Source organism: Onychostoma macrolepis, chromosome 05 (assembly GCF_012432095.1).
Source record: "Onychostoma macrolepis isolate SWU-2019 chromosome 05, ASM1243209v1, whole genome shotgun sequence".
Lineage (NCBI taxonomy): Eukaryota > Metazoa > Chordata > Actinopteri > Cypriniformes > Cyprinidae > Onychostoma > Onychostoma macrolepis.
Window position 1 is genome coordinate 4244728 of NC_081159.1, and position 17533 is coordinate 4262260.

The following is a 17533-nucleotide window of genomic DNA, read 5'->3' on the forward strand; positions in this document are numbered from 1 at the left end:
CTTTCAATTTTAAAAGTGGTCACAATTACGTATATATCTTGCCATTAAAAATATGAGATATTTTATACGTTTTTAATCTTAAGATTCATGCAGTTCTTATTCATTTATTCACTTTAAGATTTTAATTCTATTAGTTTATTAGTTATTGTCACATTACCTAAAGCAGGGGTCACCAAGTTCGGTCCTGGAGGGCCGGTGTCCTGCAGAGTTTAAACTTAAAGGGTCTGATATTTATGTCTTGTGCCTCATGAATTTTAGTAAACAAACCAACAGATGGCACTGTTCTAATGCATACCTATCTGTGTCTTCTTTTTTTTTAATTATGTCTTGAATGCTTTTTGTAATATCTCTTTTTCAAAAACTTTATTGGAAGTATTTTCCGTACTGTATTCAAAAGGAATTGCAAATTGTATTTGCGGTTGACTGTGGGAAGGAAAAGAGACCCAGAAAGACCATTTTCCTTGAAGATATTTGAGATGGATAATATGGACGTATTTTCCAGACTATATTCAAAAGGAAGTGAAAATTATAATTGCAAGTGTTGTGCTTTCAATTTGTGGATGCAAAAATTGTGAGATAATCCAATGTCCAAAATGACATCAATTATAGTAATATTATTGTAAAAAGAGTGTATTAGAGGATGTGGCACGAAGGGGTCTGATCATTTATTAGCCTCATACACTCATACAGATGTGGTTGTTGTTGATTCATCCAAAGATACACTTTCCTATTGAGAAATCTTGCGTAATGTGACATTTCTTAATAGGCCCCTGTGTTAGATGTGAACGCTTGTCTTGGCACCTCCTCTGCACTCCCATCTCAGCAGACCTTCGAGTGCCATGTGTTGGCAGAGGAAAGCTGTATGTCAGCAGTGGTTTGAGGCAGTGTGCAGTCAATCTCAGCCTTCTGTGGGAATAAAATCATGACATTAGTGAGATGGGATCACATGTGGACGTGAAGGAAATAACAGTTTCGAAGAAGTTGACTTTTAATGGTCTGTCAAATGCGTCAAACTTTACATTAAGGCTGCTTACTGGTATGTAATAGGGTTTTTACGGTAACGCTTTAAAATAAGGTCTCCTTAGTTAACGTCAGTTAATGCATTACCTAACAATGAGCAATTCACCATATTTATTATAAATGTATTTTGTAAATATGAACAAATTTAGATTTTGATGGCTGCAACACATTCCAATAAAGTTGGGACAGAGGCAAAATAAAAGTGAAAAGGTTATATAATATCCACTTTAAACTGTTTTGAAATAGTTCACAGTAAGCAGGTGAATTGGTAATAGGTCAAGGTATCATGTTTGGGTGTAAAAGGAGCATCTTAGTCTTTGCAAGCAAAGCTGGATCATGGCTCATCACTTTGTGCCAAATTTCATGAGAGAAGTGTCAAACAAATCAAAAATCGCAAAGAATTTAGGTCTTTCACCAAGTACCATAAATAATATTGTGAAAAGATTCAAGGAATCCAGAGAAATCACAGTACATGTTGGGCAAGGCAGGAAACCTCAGCTGAATGCGTTTGACCTTTGAGCCCTCAGATGGCATTGCATAAGAAACCGTCATGCTGCAGTGTTAAATACAGCCACATGGGCTCAAGAGTACTTCGGAAAACCACTGTCATTTACCACAGTCTGCTGCTGCATCAAGAAATGCAACTTGAATATCTGTTACTCTAGAAAGCTATACATCAGATCTATGCAGTCATGCTGCCGGGTTCTCTGGGCCAGAGCTCATCTCAGATGACCATGAAAATGTGTGCTGTGGTCAGACGAGTCCACATTTCAACTTGTTTCCAGGAAAAACGGATTTCGAGTTCTCAGTCCCAAAGACCAAAGGGACCATCCAGACTTTCATTAGCGACAGAAGCAAAAGCAAACGTCTGTCATGGTACGGTGGTGCAGCAGATCAAACAGCATGGGTGACTGGCATATGTGCGAAGTGAAGGTACTATTGACATGGAGGCATATATTGGGATTGTACAGAGACATATACTGCCATCAAGATGATGTCTTTCATGGGAAGTCCATGGTTATTAGATCAAGACAACGCCAGCTCTCATTCTGCATGTGCTACAATAACGTGGTTTCGTAAACAGAGTGAATGTGTTTCACTGCAGGCCTACCTGCAGTCCAGATCTGACTCCTACTGAAAATGTATGACCAGTCATGAAAAGGACAATCAGACAATGACGATCACAGACTGCTGAGCTTTTGAAGTCTTGTATCAAGCGAGACTGGACAAAAATTTTGCTTGCAAAACTTTAACAATTAATATCCTCAATTCCCAAACAATTGTAATTAAAAGGAGAGCTGAGGTGACACAGTGTTAAACGTGCCTCTGTCCCAAATTTTTTGGAGTGTGTTGCAGCCATCAAAATCAATATTTGTTCATATTTACAAAATGCATTTACGTTGGTCAGTGAAAACCTTGGAAATCTTTTCTTTGTTCTTTTGTCAATTAAATAAAAGTTAAAGAGAATGAACAAATCACAGATTCTTGATTTTATTGCATTTTTAACAAAACGTCCCAACATCTCTGGAACTGGGGTTGTTGTTAGCAAATGGAAACTTACTGTAAAGTGTTTTACCGTGATTACATAAAACAAACTGAAATGCTTTTGTACGTGGACTGTTTGTACGATTATGGAAAACGCAAACCAAGTGAATGCAGACCAGCAGCTTGGTTGACTTTCAGCACATGTAATTTAATATCAATTATAGGTGTAGGTGCTTAGTTGATCAACTTGTTTACTTCCTAAAGCTACTGTAACAAATCAGTCAAATTTATTTTTTTACATATTGAATTCGTATCTATAATTTTTACATACATGAATATCCACCTTTCTGCAATGCTGAAGAAAGACATTTTCTGTGAATGGGCAAGTCTTTTGATTCATAGGAAATAACTAGAAGAATAACAAAGTGCAGTAAACAGTCAAATCTGTGTTAGCCTACCTGAAGCAAAACACAGAAGGATCCCGAGTTCTTCAGCTTGTTCATCTTTGGCTTTAAAAGCTTTTAATGACTTTTTCAGGAAATAGTTCTTCACTCATTTAGGTTGCATGACTTAATCAGCTCAAGTGCTCATTTCCGTGACTTCAGCTCAGCAGATGTTTCACTTAAGATGTTTCACAACTGCTAAAAAATGTGATGAAAAATCATTGTGCAAATATATACTGTATATATATATATATATATATATAAATAAAAGTATCCATTTGTCCTCTATTTATCCTTTGTGAGGGACAGATAACCTGCTCAGCAGATGCTGATCTTATTGCATGTGACTGAATTAGAAGGAGTTGTTTCTCTCCCCTAATGAGAAAAAGAAATTCACTCGGTGACTGATGGGATTGAAGAGAGGACACTTAGGCAGACAAGCTACTGAACAGAAATACTGAAGTTTAGAGCAAATGTGATGGAAGTGTAAATATGCTAATTATTCATGATAATATTATAAGAGTAATATGGTACTACTATACCAACTACAATCATATATTACATTTAATGGTAGCTTACACTCTCAGGAAAAAAAAATTAAAAAATGCAAAGCTGTTACCCCTGAATGGTACATATTAGTACCATAGGCCTATAGTACCTTAAAATATTAGTAAATTTTGAAAGGGAGCCAGTTCTCTGAGAGTGTAATTAACTTTAGGCCTATAGAAGTATAGTAAAACATAAAATAAAAAATATGCACTGTTGCATTCAGTTACTTATTTTGAACACAAGCACATTCATACTGATTCAGGCATTGACTTTAATTTATTCAGTAGCCGTATTCAAGAGGTCTGACATTCAAAAACAAGTCAAAAACATCTTACAATAAATGCATGAAAATAATATTAAATAAAAAATAAATACGTATAAATTCAGACTGTAAACATTTTAGCAGCTTACAAACTGTAATAAACATCATACTTTAGTACGCATGTGTTTGAAACAGTGTTCAGTTTTAAAAACTTAAATTATAAGGTCTGAGGAGATCTGGACTTGATTACAATGACGTTTAATCGGAGATCATGACTCGATTTAATTAAAGTGTTGCAGGGAAGACGACAATGGTTTCATTAATATTAATTAGGTCATACTGACGTTATTTCGCAACCTTCCAATAGCGAAGGGTTGGATCCTGACTATTAAATAGTTCGCGCTGACGTTGCGTTGTTCTCGTCCAATGGCTCGGCTCGGCTCATTAATATTCAAAACCAAGCCTTCTCCATAGTAGTGTTCAGTTCCCGGCGTCTTTCATCCGGAGGGCTTGTCACCTGCGTCGAAGAGGTTTGTAGACACAAACTGCCATTCCAATCATGACCACCAGCAGTGTGGACAGAACACTTATTAGAAGAACTGCAGGAGGAGATAAAATGAACAAACAATTCAAATAAGTCCACTGATGCTCATCTAGTGCAGTGCATTACGATATTAACTGAGAGCCTAATTCAGCATGTTCAAACGACAGCACATAAAAGTGAATCCATGCTAAACTGTGCTGTCATGTGGTGACACAATAGCAGGTTCACCCTTTGTGGATGTAACAGGCCTGATACAGGTTCAGTCGTGTGTGTAAATTAAATTCTTACCCAGATTTTGCCTCAACAGGACTTCATAGGGTCTATCATGTAATCTAGACTCTCCCAGCTGAGCATTTCCAGGCTGGAAAAACGTTATGCAGCAAGCGATGAGAGAAATCAGGCGTGCTGCTGACATTGTAGCGAAACAGCGAGCAGGATGCAACTCGATCCACAAACACCGCCCGACGCTTCTGGAAGGTCCTAACGCCGTCGGGTTAAACCAGGGACACTCAAATCTGGCTCGCGAGATCCACTTTCCTGCAGAGTTTAGATCGACCCTTAATCAAACACACCTGAGCATGCTAATCAGTGTCTTCAGGATCATTAGAAAATCACAGGTAGGTGAGTTTGATCAGGGTTGGAGCTAAACTCTGCAGGAAAGTGGATCTCGCGAGCCAGATTTGATTATCACTGGGTTAAACCAACATGATCATTCCAGTAGTTGCCCTTCTTTTGTTTGTTTTTTTGTTTTGTTTTTTGCACACAATGCCGGTCACCCCATAAGCAAAACTCTATTCTGTTTGGTCAGTATTTTTATAGGCCTATAATGACAGGATATTTGACCATTGTCTAAACTAAAGCAACATGCTGGGGCTATTTTCATGTCTCTCCTATTACTTCTCTGTCTCTTTTTATATAACTACTGCAGTCATCTTGCAAATCAAAATGTTTTAGAGTATTTCCAAATACCACTGGACCACAAAACCAGTCTTAAGTGTCAATTTTTCTAAATTTAGATTTATACATCATCTGAAATCTGAATAAATAATAATAATAATGTATGGTTTGATACAACTATTTGAAAATCTGGAATGAGGGTGCAAAAAAATCCAAATATTGAGAAAATCGCCTTTAAAGTTGTCCAAATGAAGTTCTTAGCAATGCATGTTACTAATCAAAAATGAAGTTTTGATATATTTACAGTAAGAAATTTACAAAATATCTTCATGGAACATGATCTTTACTTAATATCCTAATGATTTTTGGCATAAAAGAAAAACTGATAATTTTGACCCATACAATGCATTTTTGGTTATTGCTACAAATATACCCCAGCGACTTAAGACTGGTTTTGTGGTCCAGGGTCACATATAGGAAGACTTCACTATTTTGCGTTGTGAAAAAAAATAAAAATAAAATCTCTGAGTGATTGACTTTGGTCAAATGAGTGAAGGATGTCAAATTTAGACAAATCTAAATTTAAATCTAGTTATAGTATGCAATTTAATTCCAAGGTTAAAAAACACACACAAAACATAGTGTTATAAATGTATTAAAAAGAAAATAAAAATATTTACAACTTTGCTGGATGTACAATGTTAATAACTGTGAAAATGGATCATCACAGTAAGTTCATTAATTTAAGATTTTTAGTCTTGTTGATAGTTTGTTTTCTGTAGTATTTTTTTGCATAGGTTTAAAACTAACCAGGTATAGATAGTTTAAAATAAAATCTGTATTTCACGTGTCCCAGTCATTTAAGAAAAATTAAAATGGTAATTTATGACCATAGAAAAGGCTTACATTTAGAACTGCATTCATGTTAAATTGGTATGTTTGTTATAATAATAGAATTTCTCGATCATATACCTATAAATGAATGCAATTCACAAACGTATTTGTCAGCTGAACCCCTTTGACCTAAAATATTTACTTAAAGCACTCTTATAAATGTATGTTAATATTTCAATAATTTAATGTTCGTGGATTTCTGATGTCGAATAATGACACATTGCACATTGCATGCAGGTAACCATTTTTATTTTTTTTTTTTTTTTTTTTTTTTTAGTTTTGATCATTTTTATTTTAAAATGTTTTATTTTAAGTCATCGTTAGCTTTCCATTAACTGTTTGTGAACCTTAGTTTGTTAAAGATTTTTCTACGGCTTCAACTTCACGTCATGAAACACTGTTATTGCAGGTCACATACAGTTTGTCACTCACTAGCCTTTTCCATGCAACTCTTGGTCTTTCATTTTGGTAATTAACAGAGGAGCACAGAGCCTGCAGCCCTTTTGTTAGGCTCCTCTGTAGTTGAATCTGAGGTCCACCTCTACTCCGGTCGCCTGCACTGAAGCCTTTGATCCATTCTGCGGCCTCTGCTAGAAGTGGCTGAATGTGGAATAGCATTATCTTTGCTCTATTCTCTCACCCCATACCTGAAACTGGCAGAACTGAGCCGCGTTTCCCAGAGCTGCGATTGGTGGCGATTGAAGATCTGGTCTTTAATAAAACATCTCATTTAAATGCCTGACACAATGCTGTTCTCTAACCCCTTGTGTGTTTACAGATGCTGGATACTGCAGCTCAATGCAAATCAACATGTTAATTAAAGTGCAAGGCTGTTCACACTAAGAGAACGAAAGTGGGAATCACACATAGCATTGTAAATCTGAATAGATAGTTATAGCGCTAGCTAGAATGATAGATAGATAGACAGATAGATATAGATAGGAATGTTAAGTACCAGCTTTATTAATTTTCCAAACGTACACACAAGCAAAACTCTCTGCCACAACCTACAGTGCAGACATAGTATATGAACCACATTTTGAACTACCCATAATAAGACATTCATAGCAATTTAATATTTGGTCACATCCAGAGTTCAGAAACATCCTCAGTTCTTTATTTGAAAAAAAAAAACTAAATCGTGGGAAGAAAATGAACACGTTACACATAGCTAGGATCGGGGCCCAAGTTTTGTTAGAGAATGAAAAATTCATGTAGAGTTAGTTCAGAAGAAACCCTTATTTTTGTCTTTTTGTCCTTTTCTTGGTGAGGCACAATATCAATACAGGTTTTACAAAGTTTTGACATAAAGAAGCTACAATATTTAGTCAGAGTTAAGGCAGAAAAACACCATAATGATTCAATCTTGACAACAGTTATTTCTGAAAAGTAAGTGAGAAATGTGTATGAAGTTCTCTGTTCTCATTGGCTGAATTTCTCACAATGAGGTAATCTTACTTGCATGTATCTCAAAAAAATGTTTCGTGACTTGGAGGGTACATATGACTTACAATGTAAAAAATACCACTGAACTCTTCATCTTATACGTAAACCTTAAATTAAAAAATAAGAACATCAACCATTTGTAAATTGCACAGATTATTTAATTAACAATTATAATTTACACTGAATGTTTTCATTTTTCAGATTAAATCTAATTGTACGTCACTTTTGAATAGATCGTTTTGAATTTTTTCTTTATATTTCAACTGGACAAATCTCTAAATCTATGCAAAAGTTGCTTAGTTGGCTGTGGACAACTCATTTTTTTTTTTTATGAGTTGTGTTCAGTTGTTTTTCTCTCAGTGGTCTATGGTACAGGACTTAGCCCCATACTGTCTGTGTGGATGTCTGGCAGTGTTCTCTCTGGTCGCAGACATACAGCAAGACGCTGAAATTGAATTGAAAACAACATGTGAGCAACTTTTCCCATTTTATGAATTTCGAGGAATGAGAATCACCCTCAGTTTGTTTCTTCATCAGAACAGATTTGGAGAAATTTTGCATTACGTCACTTGGATCCTCTGTGTGAATGGGTGCCGTCGGAATGAGAGCTGATAAAAAAACATCACAATATTCCACAACACGACTCCAGTCCATCGATTAATGTCTAGACTGAGAAGTGAAAAGCTGCGTATTTGTAAGAAATAAAGCCATTGTCGCTTCTAGCCGTGAAAAGTGAAAAGTCCATCCACTTCACAAGACTACTTGGATTACTTGTGATTCGCTGTGTTTTTATCATCTGTTTGGACTCTAATTCTGACGGCACCCATTCACTGCAGAGGATCCATCGGTGAGCAAATGATATTAAGCTAAATTTCTCCAATTCCATTCTGATGAAGAAACAAACTTGAGTGGTCTGAGGGACTTCTCCTGAGATCTACAAGAATGCTTTTCAAGTGGGAGTAGTTGTTCATTTAGTCAACCAATGGCTCACATGCATGTCTCACCTGTTTAAGAGAGCCTGGGGTCCACACAAGCTTGTACACCATGTAGATGGGGATCCATATGAAGGAGGACGCTCCGATGATGTAACCCACCGTGATGCTCCAGTCTGGGAACTCGTAGTCGAATAGTGAGAGGGGCTGAGGGTTCAACAGTGAGCTGATAATGATGTACTGAAGAAATGAACGGGAAACATATTCAGTGAGTTAAATTAGCATATAGCAGTGTTATTTCTTGACATGTCAGGTTTAAAAAATGCAGATGCTTTAAAAAGTTCCTTTTAAAAACCATGAAATTTTTTCTTTAAAATGTCATATCTCATTTTAAGAGTGTTTTAACAATTAATTCAGATTAGGATACTCTGTAGGTCACTGCAGTCTCTGTAAATTCAGGTGGATTTATAAGTTTGAAAACATCTTTAGAGTGAGACTCTGATCAGATTATTTTACATTCAAAAAGTCCATATTATCCCGTAGACCCTACACATCCCTATGTGGTCTATGGAGAGCAGAAAATTGTAGAGCCCGTGGCCTTTGTGTCTTGAAGGAACAGTGACAAATGTCTTCTCTCCAGCTTTTCAAATAACGTCTCAAACACTGTCTCAGGAGATGAGACAGGCAGCCGTTTATCATGTTTTGTTTTGTTTTTTAAATGAAAAAAGAATAACAGGAAAATTATGAAAAAATGATTGTGGAAATGTCAGCCGTGTGTGGCAGCTCCGGCCTGTTGAGATTAGCTATAATGCATGCAGAAGTATCTGAGGAATATTAGGCTATAAGAGTGCATGCGGTTTGACATTTGCAGACTGGGAATTGTGACCGTGTGGACAGGTGAGGGGATGAGATTAGAGAGGTAATAAGGGTGGAAAGGAGCTTGCGGGTGCTTAAAGAGTTTTGAGAGCGTGAAAGATGACTTTAACATTTCACAAACTTTGCACATACTGTCAGAACATCTTTGTTTAAACTTACAGCGAGAAAAGCTGGGCTGATGGCGACCCAACACACTTTCCAGAAGAGTCCTGGACTATAGCCCAACATTGATTTGATATCATTGCTGAATCTGTTAATACCTGGAGAAATTGAAATAAACGTTTCATTTAAATACTGACATTTTTGTTTATGTAAACTTAGACATGATGTTTAGAAAAAAAATTTGTTAAATATTATAATAATGCTATTACAATTTAAAATAAATGTTTTAAACGGTTTAAATAAAAATGTTATGCTGTGATTGATGACAAAGCTGAAACTGCCATTAGTGCAAGTCGTCAGTGTCACCATAACATTTGTTATAATCACATTTATAATGTTATAATTTTAATATTTTTGTGGAAAACATGATAAAAAATTTTCATGAAAAAAAAACTAAACAGCATTTAGTGGAGAAATATATTTTTTAAGTGAAAACCTTACCATAAAACCAGGATACTGCTGTGGCCTCCAGAAAGACTATAGCTATAATTGAAGAACCAACTCCAAATTCTTCTAGTAACTTTACCACATATGCACCACCCTTGCAAAAAAAAATTAAAATAAATAAGAATAAACATCAGTAAACTTATATTCTATTATATAATATTGTGTTGCCCTGCTGAAATATTCTTATTGTACTGGTAAATTCAACAAACTGAGATCCAGAAGTTCACTGAAACTCACTTTAGTAAGGGTGCTGAGAGAGCCCAGAAAGCAAATAACCACCAGTGCAAGAACAAACAACTCTCTCCGATGGGACAGGGTGTCTGGGTACTCATCCATTACAGCCGTGATTATGGCCTCTAGCCCACCAAACTGAGGCAAGAAAGCACACAAAAAACCTATGAACACTCAATCGTGTGTTTTGCAATTGCAGGGCAGAACTGTATTGAAATATCTCTTTCTTTTGGTTCTACTTTGTGCGTAATCTTTTATAATTCATCTGCATTCAGGCTTCTTGCAGATAATTTCAGATTTTGTTTCACATTGGCTTACATGAGCAGTGATATGATTGTAGTAAATTTCAGATTGAAATGTAATTGGTGTTCTTTCTGAATTATAACACTGAATTATAATCGGTATCTTTGTTCTTTCATCTTTTTAGCCATCGACAGTGTCATGCATCGATTCTCATGCACAGCCGACAGAAACAAGATGTGTGCTGACTGTCATCATGACAACAAAGACGGCTCGGATGCCATTTAATTTAAACAGAGCCAAGCTTAAAAGCAAAAGTTTTACCTAAAAATATTTTGTCGTGTCCTTGCTTCCTTTCATCTGGACATACAGATCTAGTCATTCAATTTTCATATCTGTATGTCTATAAATTATATACTTTTCTGGCTTCACATGCATGTTTGAAAATATTTTTGTTTCTGCATATTTACAGGTATAAGTGTATACATACCGTGCTGTCCAGTCCAAGAGTAATCATCATCACAAAGAAAATTATGGCAAAGAAAGTCGACCCAACCATATTTGCAATGGCTTCTGGATACGTGATAAAGAGCAGACTGGGTCCTAGAGGAGGTGCAGAAAGTCAAAAAAACTAATTTGAGGTAAAAGACTAAATGCTTTATTTACAGGGCTGAAAGTTATTTTTGGTTTGATGCAGCACATCTACAGTAAAACGCCAAATATTTGAACTATTATGAAAAGCAAAAAGGAAAGCTCACCTTTGTCCCTGGCTACATCCTCAACGTTTACATTTCTCTGTTCGGCCATATATCCCAGGACAGTGAAAATAACAAATCCTGACACAAAACTTGTCAGGCAGTTCACCAGACTGGTTACAATAGCATCTCTGTGCAAATCACAAACAGAAAGTCATTTACAAACTAAATATAAAAAATGTGAGCGATGCTTTAACTGCGATGACGGTTGCCAGATCCCATGTCCACATCTATGTGATATTCTCATCTTTAGATATGACTTGATCTGTTTAGATTGCCCATGTGCCTCCTGACAGTCTTACAGTAGCACACAATTCAATTTCCTCTCACTCAAATATGCTGCCCATTCATCTCTTCAAACTGGCCATAATTCGCAGTTCTAATCTTGTTTTTATATCATTTACTCATGGGGCAGGACATTTGTTTTGGTTCATCATATGATTCATCAGAACCCAGTTCGTTTTGATGGCATTTCTCCTTGGTTAGTGGACACAGAGCCGAATGTAAACAAATGGCTAAGCTATAGATAGAATCAGAATTAAGAGTGAGTGGGAATCACATTGGCCAGAATTGGCAGGTCTGTTTGAGCTGATCAGTTTGCTGTTCTGTTCATAGACTACTGTTCAAAACTTTTAAAGAGAAATGAATACTTTTATTAAAGCAAGGAAAAATTTCATTGGTCAAACATGACAGTAAAAACATTAATAATGTTATAGATTTAAATTTCACATGTTCTTTCTGTTCTTCAAAGAATTTTGAAAAAAAAAAAGTGTCAAAAATATTAAACAGCACATCTGTTTTCAACATCGATAATAATGATAAATGTTTCCTGAGCAGCAAATCAGCATATGTGACCCTGGACCACAAAACCAGTCGCTGGGGTATATTTGTAGCAATAGCCAAAAATACACTCTATGAGTTAAAATTATAGATTTTTCTTTTATGCCAAAAATCATTAGTATATTAAGTAAAGATCATATTCCATGAAGATATTTTGTAAATTTACTACTGTAAATATATCAAAACGTCATGTTTGATTAGTAATATGCATTGCTAAGAATTAATTTGGACAACTTTAAAGGCAATATTTAGATTTTTTTGCACCCTCAGATTCCAGATTTTCAAATAGTTGTATCTCGGCCAAATATTGTCCGATCCTAACAAACCATACATCAATGGAAAGCTTATTTATTCATGATGTATAAGTCTCAATTTCGAAAAATTTACACTTAAGACTGGTTTTGTGGTCCAGGGTCACATATTAGAGGAAGGATCATGTGACACTGAAGACTTGATTAATGATGCTGAAAAAACAATTCAGCTTCACAGGAATAAAATTACATTTTTAAATATATTCAAATAGAAAACATTTTCAATTGTACTGTTTTTACTGTATTTTTGATCAAATAAATGCAGCTTCCATAAGCATAAGAGACTGATGTTATTTTAATATCCTTCATTAAAAATATCAAACAACCATGAAGAACTCCATGCAAATGCTGATAAACGGAGGATGCTGAAAAGTCCACTAGATCAATGCGATGAAAATGAAGGTTTTGTCTTTACCTGTAGCAGTTATTGTTGAAGGGATTGTAGCTGGACAGAGCGAGCAGAACGCCAAAACCAGGACCGAGAGAGAAGAAGATCTGCGCAGCTGCATCCACCCATACCTACAAAACATTCCACACCATAAAACTATAAAAGTGGTTTGAATCATAAAGTTCATTTTTAAAATTCATGAACTGAAATGGTTAGGAAATGCTGAAGACAATGGCATCACAGAACACTGGGATTAAGCAGTGCTTGATCACATCTGAAGATTAGCGTGAAGAGAAATGCATGTATGCGCGTGTGCATGAACGTGTGTGTCAATGAGCATAAGGGCCTTTCATGATGGAAAAAAAATTCTGAACCAATTACGCATCTCATTAGCCCCTAGTGCTTTATTTTTGCTTCTCATCACGGTTCTCCGCAGCGCTGCATCACCGAGCAAACAGCACTGGGCTTATACAGCAAAGATCTCTCGATATGAAAATGCAGTTTATGTATTGCCTCCATTGACCATTTATATACCTGATACGATATTCGTTTATTTATCATGTATTTCAAACTTTATGAAGAAATATGCCCTTTATGAAGTCTATATTTTCCCCAGGTCAGTTCAGCTACCAGTGAGTGATTCATGAGTTTCCTGCCCAAATGCCTCAGGTCTTTTTATTACTGCATGAAATAAAAACACTTTCCCACACACATGCATTTTGCCATCAAAACAGCACATAAACACATTTAAAAGGGTAACAAGATGAGTAAAGAATGTCAAGAAACAACACAATCTAATTTAACAATAAATCAATGCTAGACACAAAGGCGGTAAGAGAAAAGCACTCACGCTGGTCTCCTGCAGTTTCTCCCATTTGGGATTGAGGTAGAACACCACTCCTTTCCACGCTCCTGGCAAAGTTGCACCACGGATCATAAGGATCAACAGCACCACGTACGGCAGGGTGGCAGTCACCCATACTACCTGAGTGAGACACGGACGATGAGAGGACGCAGAATGAGGTGATTTTTCCTCAAGATAGTAACACGTTTCATTTCATATTTAAGGACTCGGTGACCTTTCCTGAAGTCTTGACTCCTTTCCACAGGCTGAAGTAGACGATGGTGAAGATGAGGAAGAGGCAAAGCATGAGCTGCCAGCGAATGTATCCCACATTCCCAAGCCCAGATGATTCATGGACTGCCAGGACATTCCTCCTGTTTTAAGAAGGATTTACAAATACAGTCTGAAACTGACCTGAACTATAAAGCATATGTGACCCTGGAGCACAAAACCAGTCTTAAGTCGCTGGGGTATATTTGTAGCAATAGCCAAAAATACATTGTATGGGTCAAAATTGTCGATTTTTCTTTTATGCCAAAAATCATTAGGATATTAAGTAAAGATCATGTTCCATGAAGATATTTTGTAAATTTCTTACCGTAAATATATAAAAACTTCATTTTTGATTAGTAATATGCATTGCTAAGAACATCATTTGGACAACTTTAAAGGCGTTTTTCTCAATATTTAGATTTTTTTGCACCCTCAGATTCCAGATTTTCAAATAGCTGTATCTGAGCCAAATATTGTCCGATCCTAACAAACCATACATCAATGGAAAGCTTATTTATTCAGCGTTCAGATGATGTATAAATCTCAATTTCGAAAAAACATTGACACTTAAGACTGGTTTTGTGGTTCAGGGTCACATATGCATATAATACTTCAGTATACACAAGTTTACTGGACAAAAAAAATTCTGACATATAAGAAAGAAATGTTGGTGCAATACAAAATATGATAAAAAAAAAAAAAAATCAGTCCTCCACAAATTGAAAAGTGTTATCAGTCATTTGCAGTTCTTTTGGCATTTAACTGAAAGATTAAATGTACTCTTCAGCAAAGCTGACATTATGTTCCTGTAGCTTAAGTTCCTTGAATGCAATTTGCTTTGCATATATATGTCAAACGATTAATCGCATCCAAAATAAAAGTTTTTGTTTGCATAATATATGTGTGTGTGCTGTGTATATTTATTATGTATATACAAATACACACACATACACTATACAGTATATTTAAAAAAAAAATATATATATATATATATATATATATATCATATATATTTCATATATAAACATAACATATTTTTCTTAAATATATGCATGCATGTATGTGTATTTATTTAATCAACAATGCTGTTTTCCCCCATTGTTATTTATTTTTCATTGTCTTTCTCTCTCTCTTTCTTTGCCACATTTGCCCCCTTTCAGCGCAGCCACTTACATGCACTTACGTGTAAAACTCCTCGGCAGGTGAGCGTGAATAATTAGTCCAGGTCACGTTGTCTTTTCCGAAGTAGTTAGTACAGTTTTCTGTGTTCCATTCATTATCACAGCTGGTCCAGGGCAGAGTGCTACTGAAGGAGGAGTAGAAGTAGAACAGAGCCCAGGCGATGATGGTGTTATAGTAGAAGGACACATACAGTGCAATGACGCAGATGGAGAAACCAATACCTGACAGGGAAGAGAAAATGATGTCAGTGTTTTGTTAATGAAATCTCTCAGTCTGACTTAGTGTTGGTTTTTCTCTGAATGTGTATTAGTTTCTATTTCTTTCATTTTTGTAGACTTTGAACCTTTCCTAAAATTAGAAGTATAGAAAAGTGAACAATTATAGGCCTTTAATGCTCAAACATTACAATATTGTATATGAGACAGAATTTATCTCACCTTTAAAAATAGGGCAAATATGTTTCCATATGGATATGGCACCTGTCCTGTGGAACTGTCCCAGAGCTAACTCCATGTAGAAAAGTGGCACCCCACCGAATACAGCCATCAGGACATATGGAATAAGAAATGCACCTGAAGAACACAATTATAACAGATCAAAACGATTTTCTCCTCACAAATATAAGTGAGTTCAACAAAGGAGAATTTGAAGACTTAAAATAAGCTTGTAAGTAAATAAATCTTCCGTAACACTTCAGATCACGGAACATTATTGACTGTCAAGTAGTTGCTTATTTGCATGCATATTACTAGCGTGTTTTTTTTATTACTTATAAAGCACATTTGAATGCCTTATTCTGCATAAGCATATTATGCATCCCTTAACCCTACCCAATACCTAACCATAACTACTACAACAACTACCTTAATTTAATTAGGAGTTTACTGAGGGAAAACTCTAATCTAAAGTGTTACCAAATCTTCCATTTAGTAAATATGTCTGTATTTTTTAAGTATTTATGTATGTTAATAAATCATGTTACAGTTCGTTTCGATAATTTTAATAGGTTACTTTAAAAAAAAAAGAGATGAGATTTGTAGTCTGACACTTGTTGATCTCGGTATCTGCCCAGTTTAAATCATGAATAGACTTTACATGTTTGATGATTGCAGCTGGCCATGTCTGCTTCACAAGTGCACTGGAGCAGAAGTTTAAATTAACATAATTATAATAAGCATTGTTTCATATATTGAGAATACAAACCAAAAAAAAAAAAAAGTTACATTATTAAATCAGGTCAGTCTGTAAAATATAGAAAACACAGTGTGAAAGGGTATATAAACTCTTGGCAGAAACAGGGTTTTCGAGTTTGTTACACCAATATATTTGTTATTTAATAAAACAAAAAAATTAACAGTCCAAATCTTGTCACTTATAAAAAACATTTGGTGTTTTTCCCTTTGCTAAATACTTATTTAAAATTATACCCTGTAAAATACATTTCATGGTGATGATGGATGGGAATTTTATTTTTACTGTTTCTACTTTTTTTCTACTATTTTCTATTATTTCTGCTCTATGTTAATGTGTTTTCAGACTCGATTCAACATTTTCTTATTTTTTGGATGAATGAAGAGGTTAAATTGGTTGTGGCGTTTGCATCACTTTGATTTTGCTCAAGACGCCAATTAAACCTAACATTTCAGTTTTATTGGGCTAGAATTTAGGTTTAGTCTAAGATATCATCAGAAAACACGTTGTCGATTTGTCAAACGTTTAAAAACAACAACAACAACAACAACCACAACAAAATAATAATTTCAGCACCGTGGACAGCTCATCCGCCCTTGTGCTTTTAAATGTATTATTTCGCTCATCAAATTTCACTTATTTTTCAAATATCAAATTTCAACTGATCAAAGTAGCAATTAAGACACAATTTAAAAATGTTTTGTAAATAAATGACTATTATTGCATAATGCAATGTAAATAAAAAAGCAAATATAAGTAAATACAAACAGTTCATAACTCTTACCGCCGCCGTTTTGATAACAGATATATGGAAATCTCCAAACATTTCCGAGATCTACCGCAAACCCGATGACTGATAAAAGAAAATCCATTTTTTTGCTCCATTTATCGCGGGACTCTGTCTGAATGATGACGGGCACCGGGTTGCTGTTGTACCCGGCGTTGTTTGGAGGACCCGGGGCGCAGAGGTTCCCGTGAGCCAGCGCTTGCTCTTGGTGGGGCATCTTCGCTGGTCCCGGTGACTTGGCAAACTGCAGAAGTACTTGTAAACTGCGTAAGAAATGCCTTTTGTGAGTTTCTTTCAAGTGTAAAAAGTAGTAAGAATATTTGTTTTTGGATTATGCTCGACGTGCGGTCAAAAGAGGCTGCGCTGGGGACCGCAGCATGCTGCTGTGGTTGATTTCGCTGCTGGTGGGAGGAAAAGCTTGAGGTTTAACCAAGAGCCCCCCACCTGAGCGCGAGAGCTGTGATCAAATGAGATGCGCGCGACAACATCACTCACCCCTGACATCCCATTCAAATGGACTTCTCCAGGAGCGCG

At 35.9% G+C, this 17533-nt stretch overlaps 1 protein-coding gene across 1 annotated transcript; it reads right to left on the reverse strand.

Annotated features, from left to right (window-relative positions):
* Positions 1–7055: 7055 nt before the first annotated feature.
* On the reverse strand, positions 7056–17216 carry slc6a4b (solute carrier family 6 member 4b). The gene is made up of 13 exons (XM_058775945.1): positions 16997–17216; positions 15459–15593; positions 15023–15242; positions 13802–13940; positions 13573–13707; positions 12750–12853; positions 11187–11314; positions 10919–11031; positions 10195–10326; positions 9952–10051; positions 9508–9608; positions 8545–8712; positions 7056–7985 (listed from the first exon to the last, which is right to left on the reverse strand). The coding sequence occupies exons 1-13, from the start codon at positions 17214–17216 to the stop codon at positions 7905–7907; spliced, it is 1776 nt and encodes a 591-aa protein (XP_058631928.1). The 3' UTR covers positions 7056–7904.
* Positions 17217–17533: the final 317 nt, after the last annotated feature.

Excerpts from the sequence above, each read along its gene's own strand:
- slc6a4b (XM_058775945.1), bottom strand. The coding sequence starts at position 17,216 with ATGCCCCACCAAGAGCAAGCGCTGGCTCACGGGAACCTCTGCGCCCCG. Across the intron at positions 10,327-10,918 it reads CTCTTGGACTGGACAGCACG|TTTGGTGGGCTAGAGGCCAT; the intron begins GTATGTATACAC and ends TTCTTGCCTCAG. Across the intron at positions 8,713-9,507 it reads TCAGCCCAGCTTTTCTCGCT|TACATCATTATCAGCTCACT; the intron begins GTAAGTTTAAAC and ends TCATTTCTTCAG.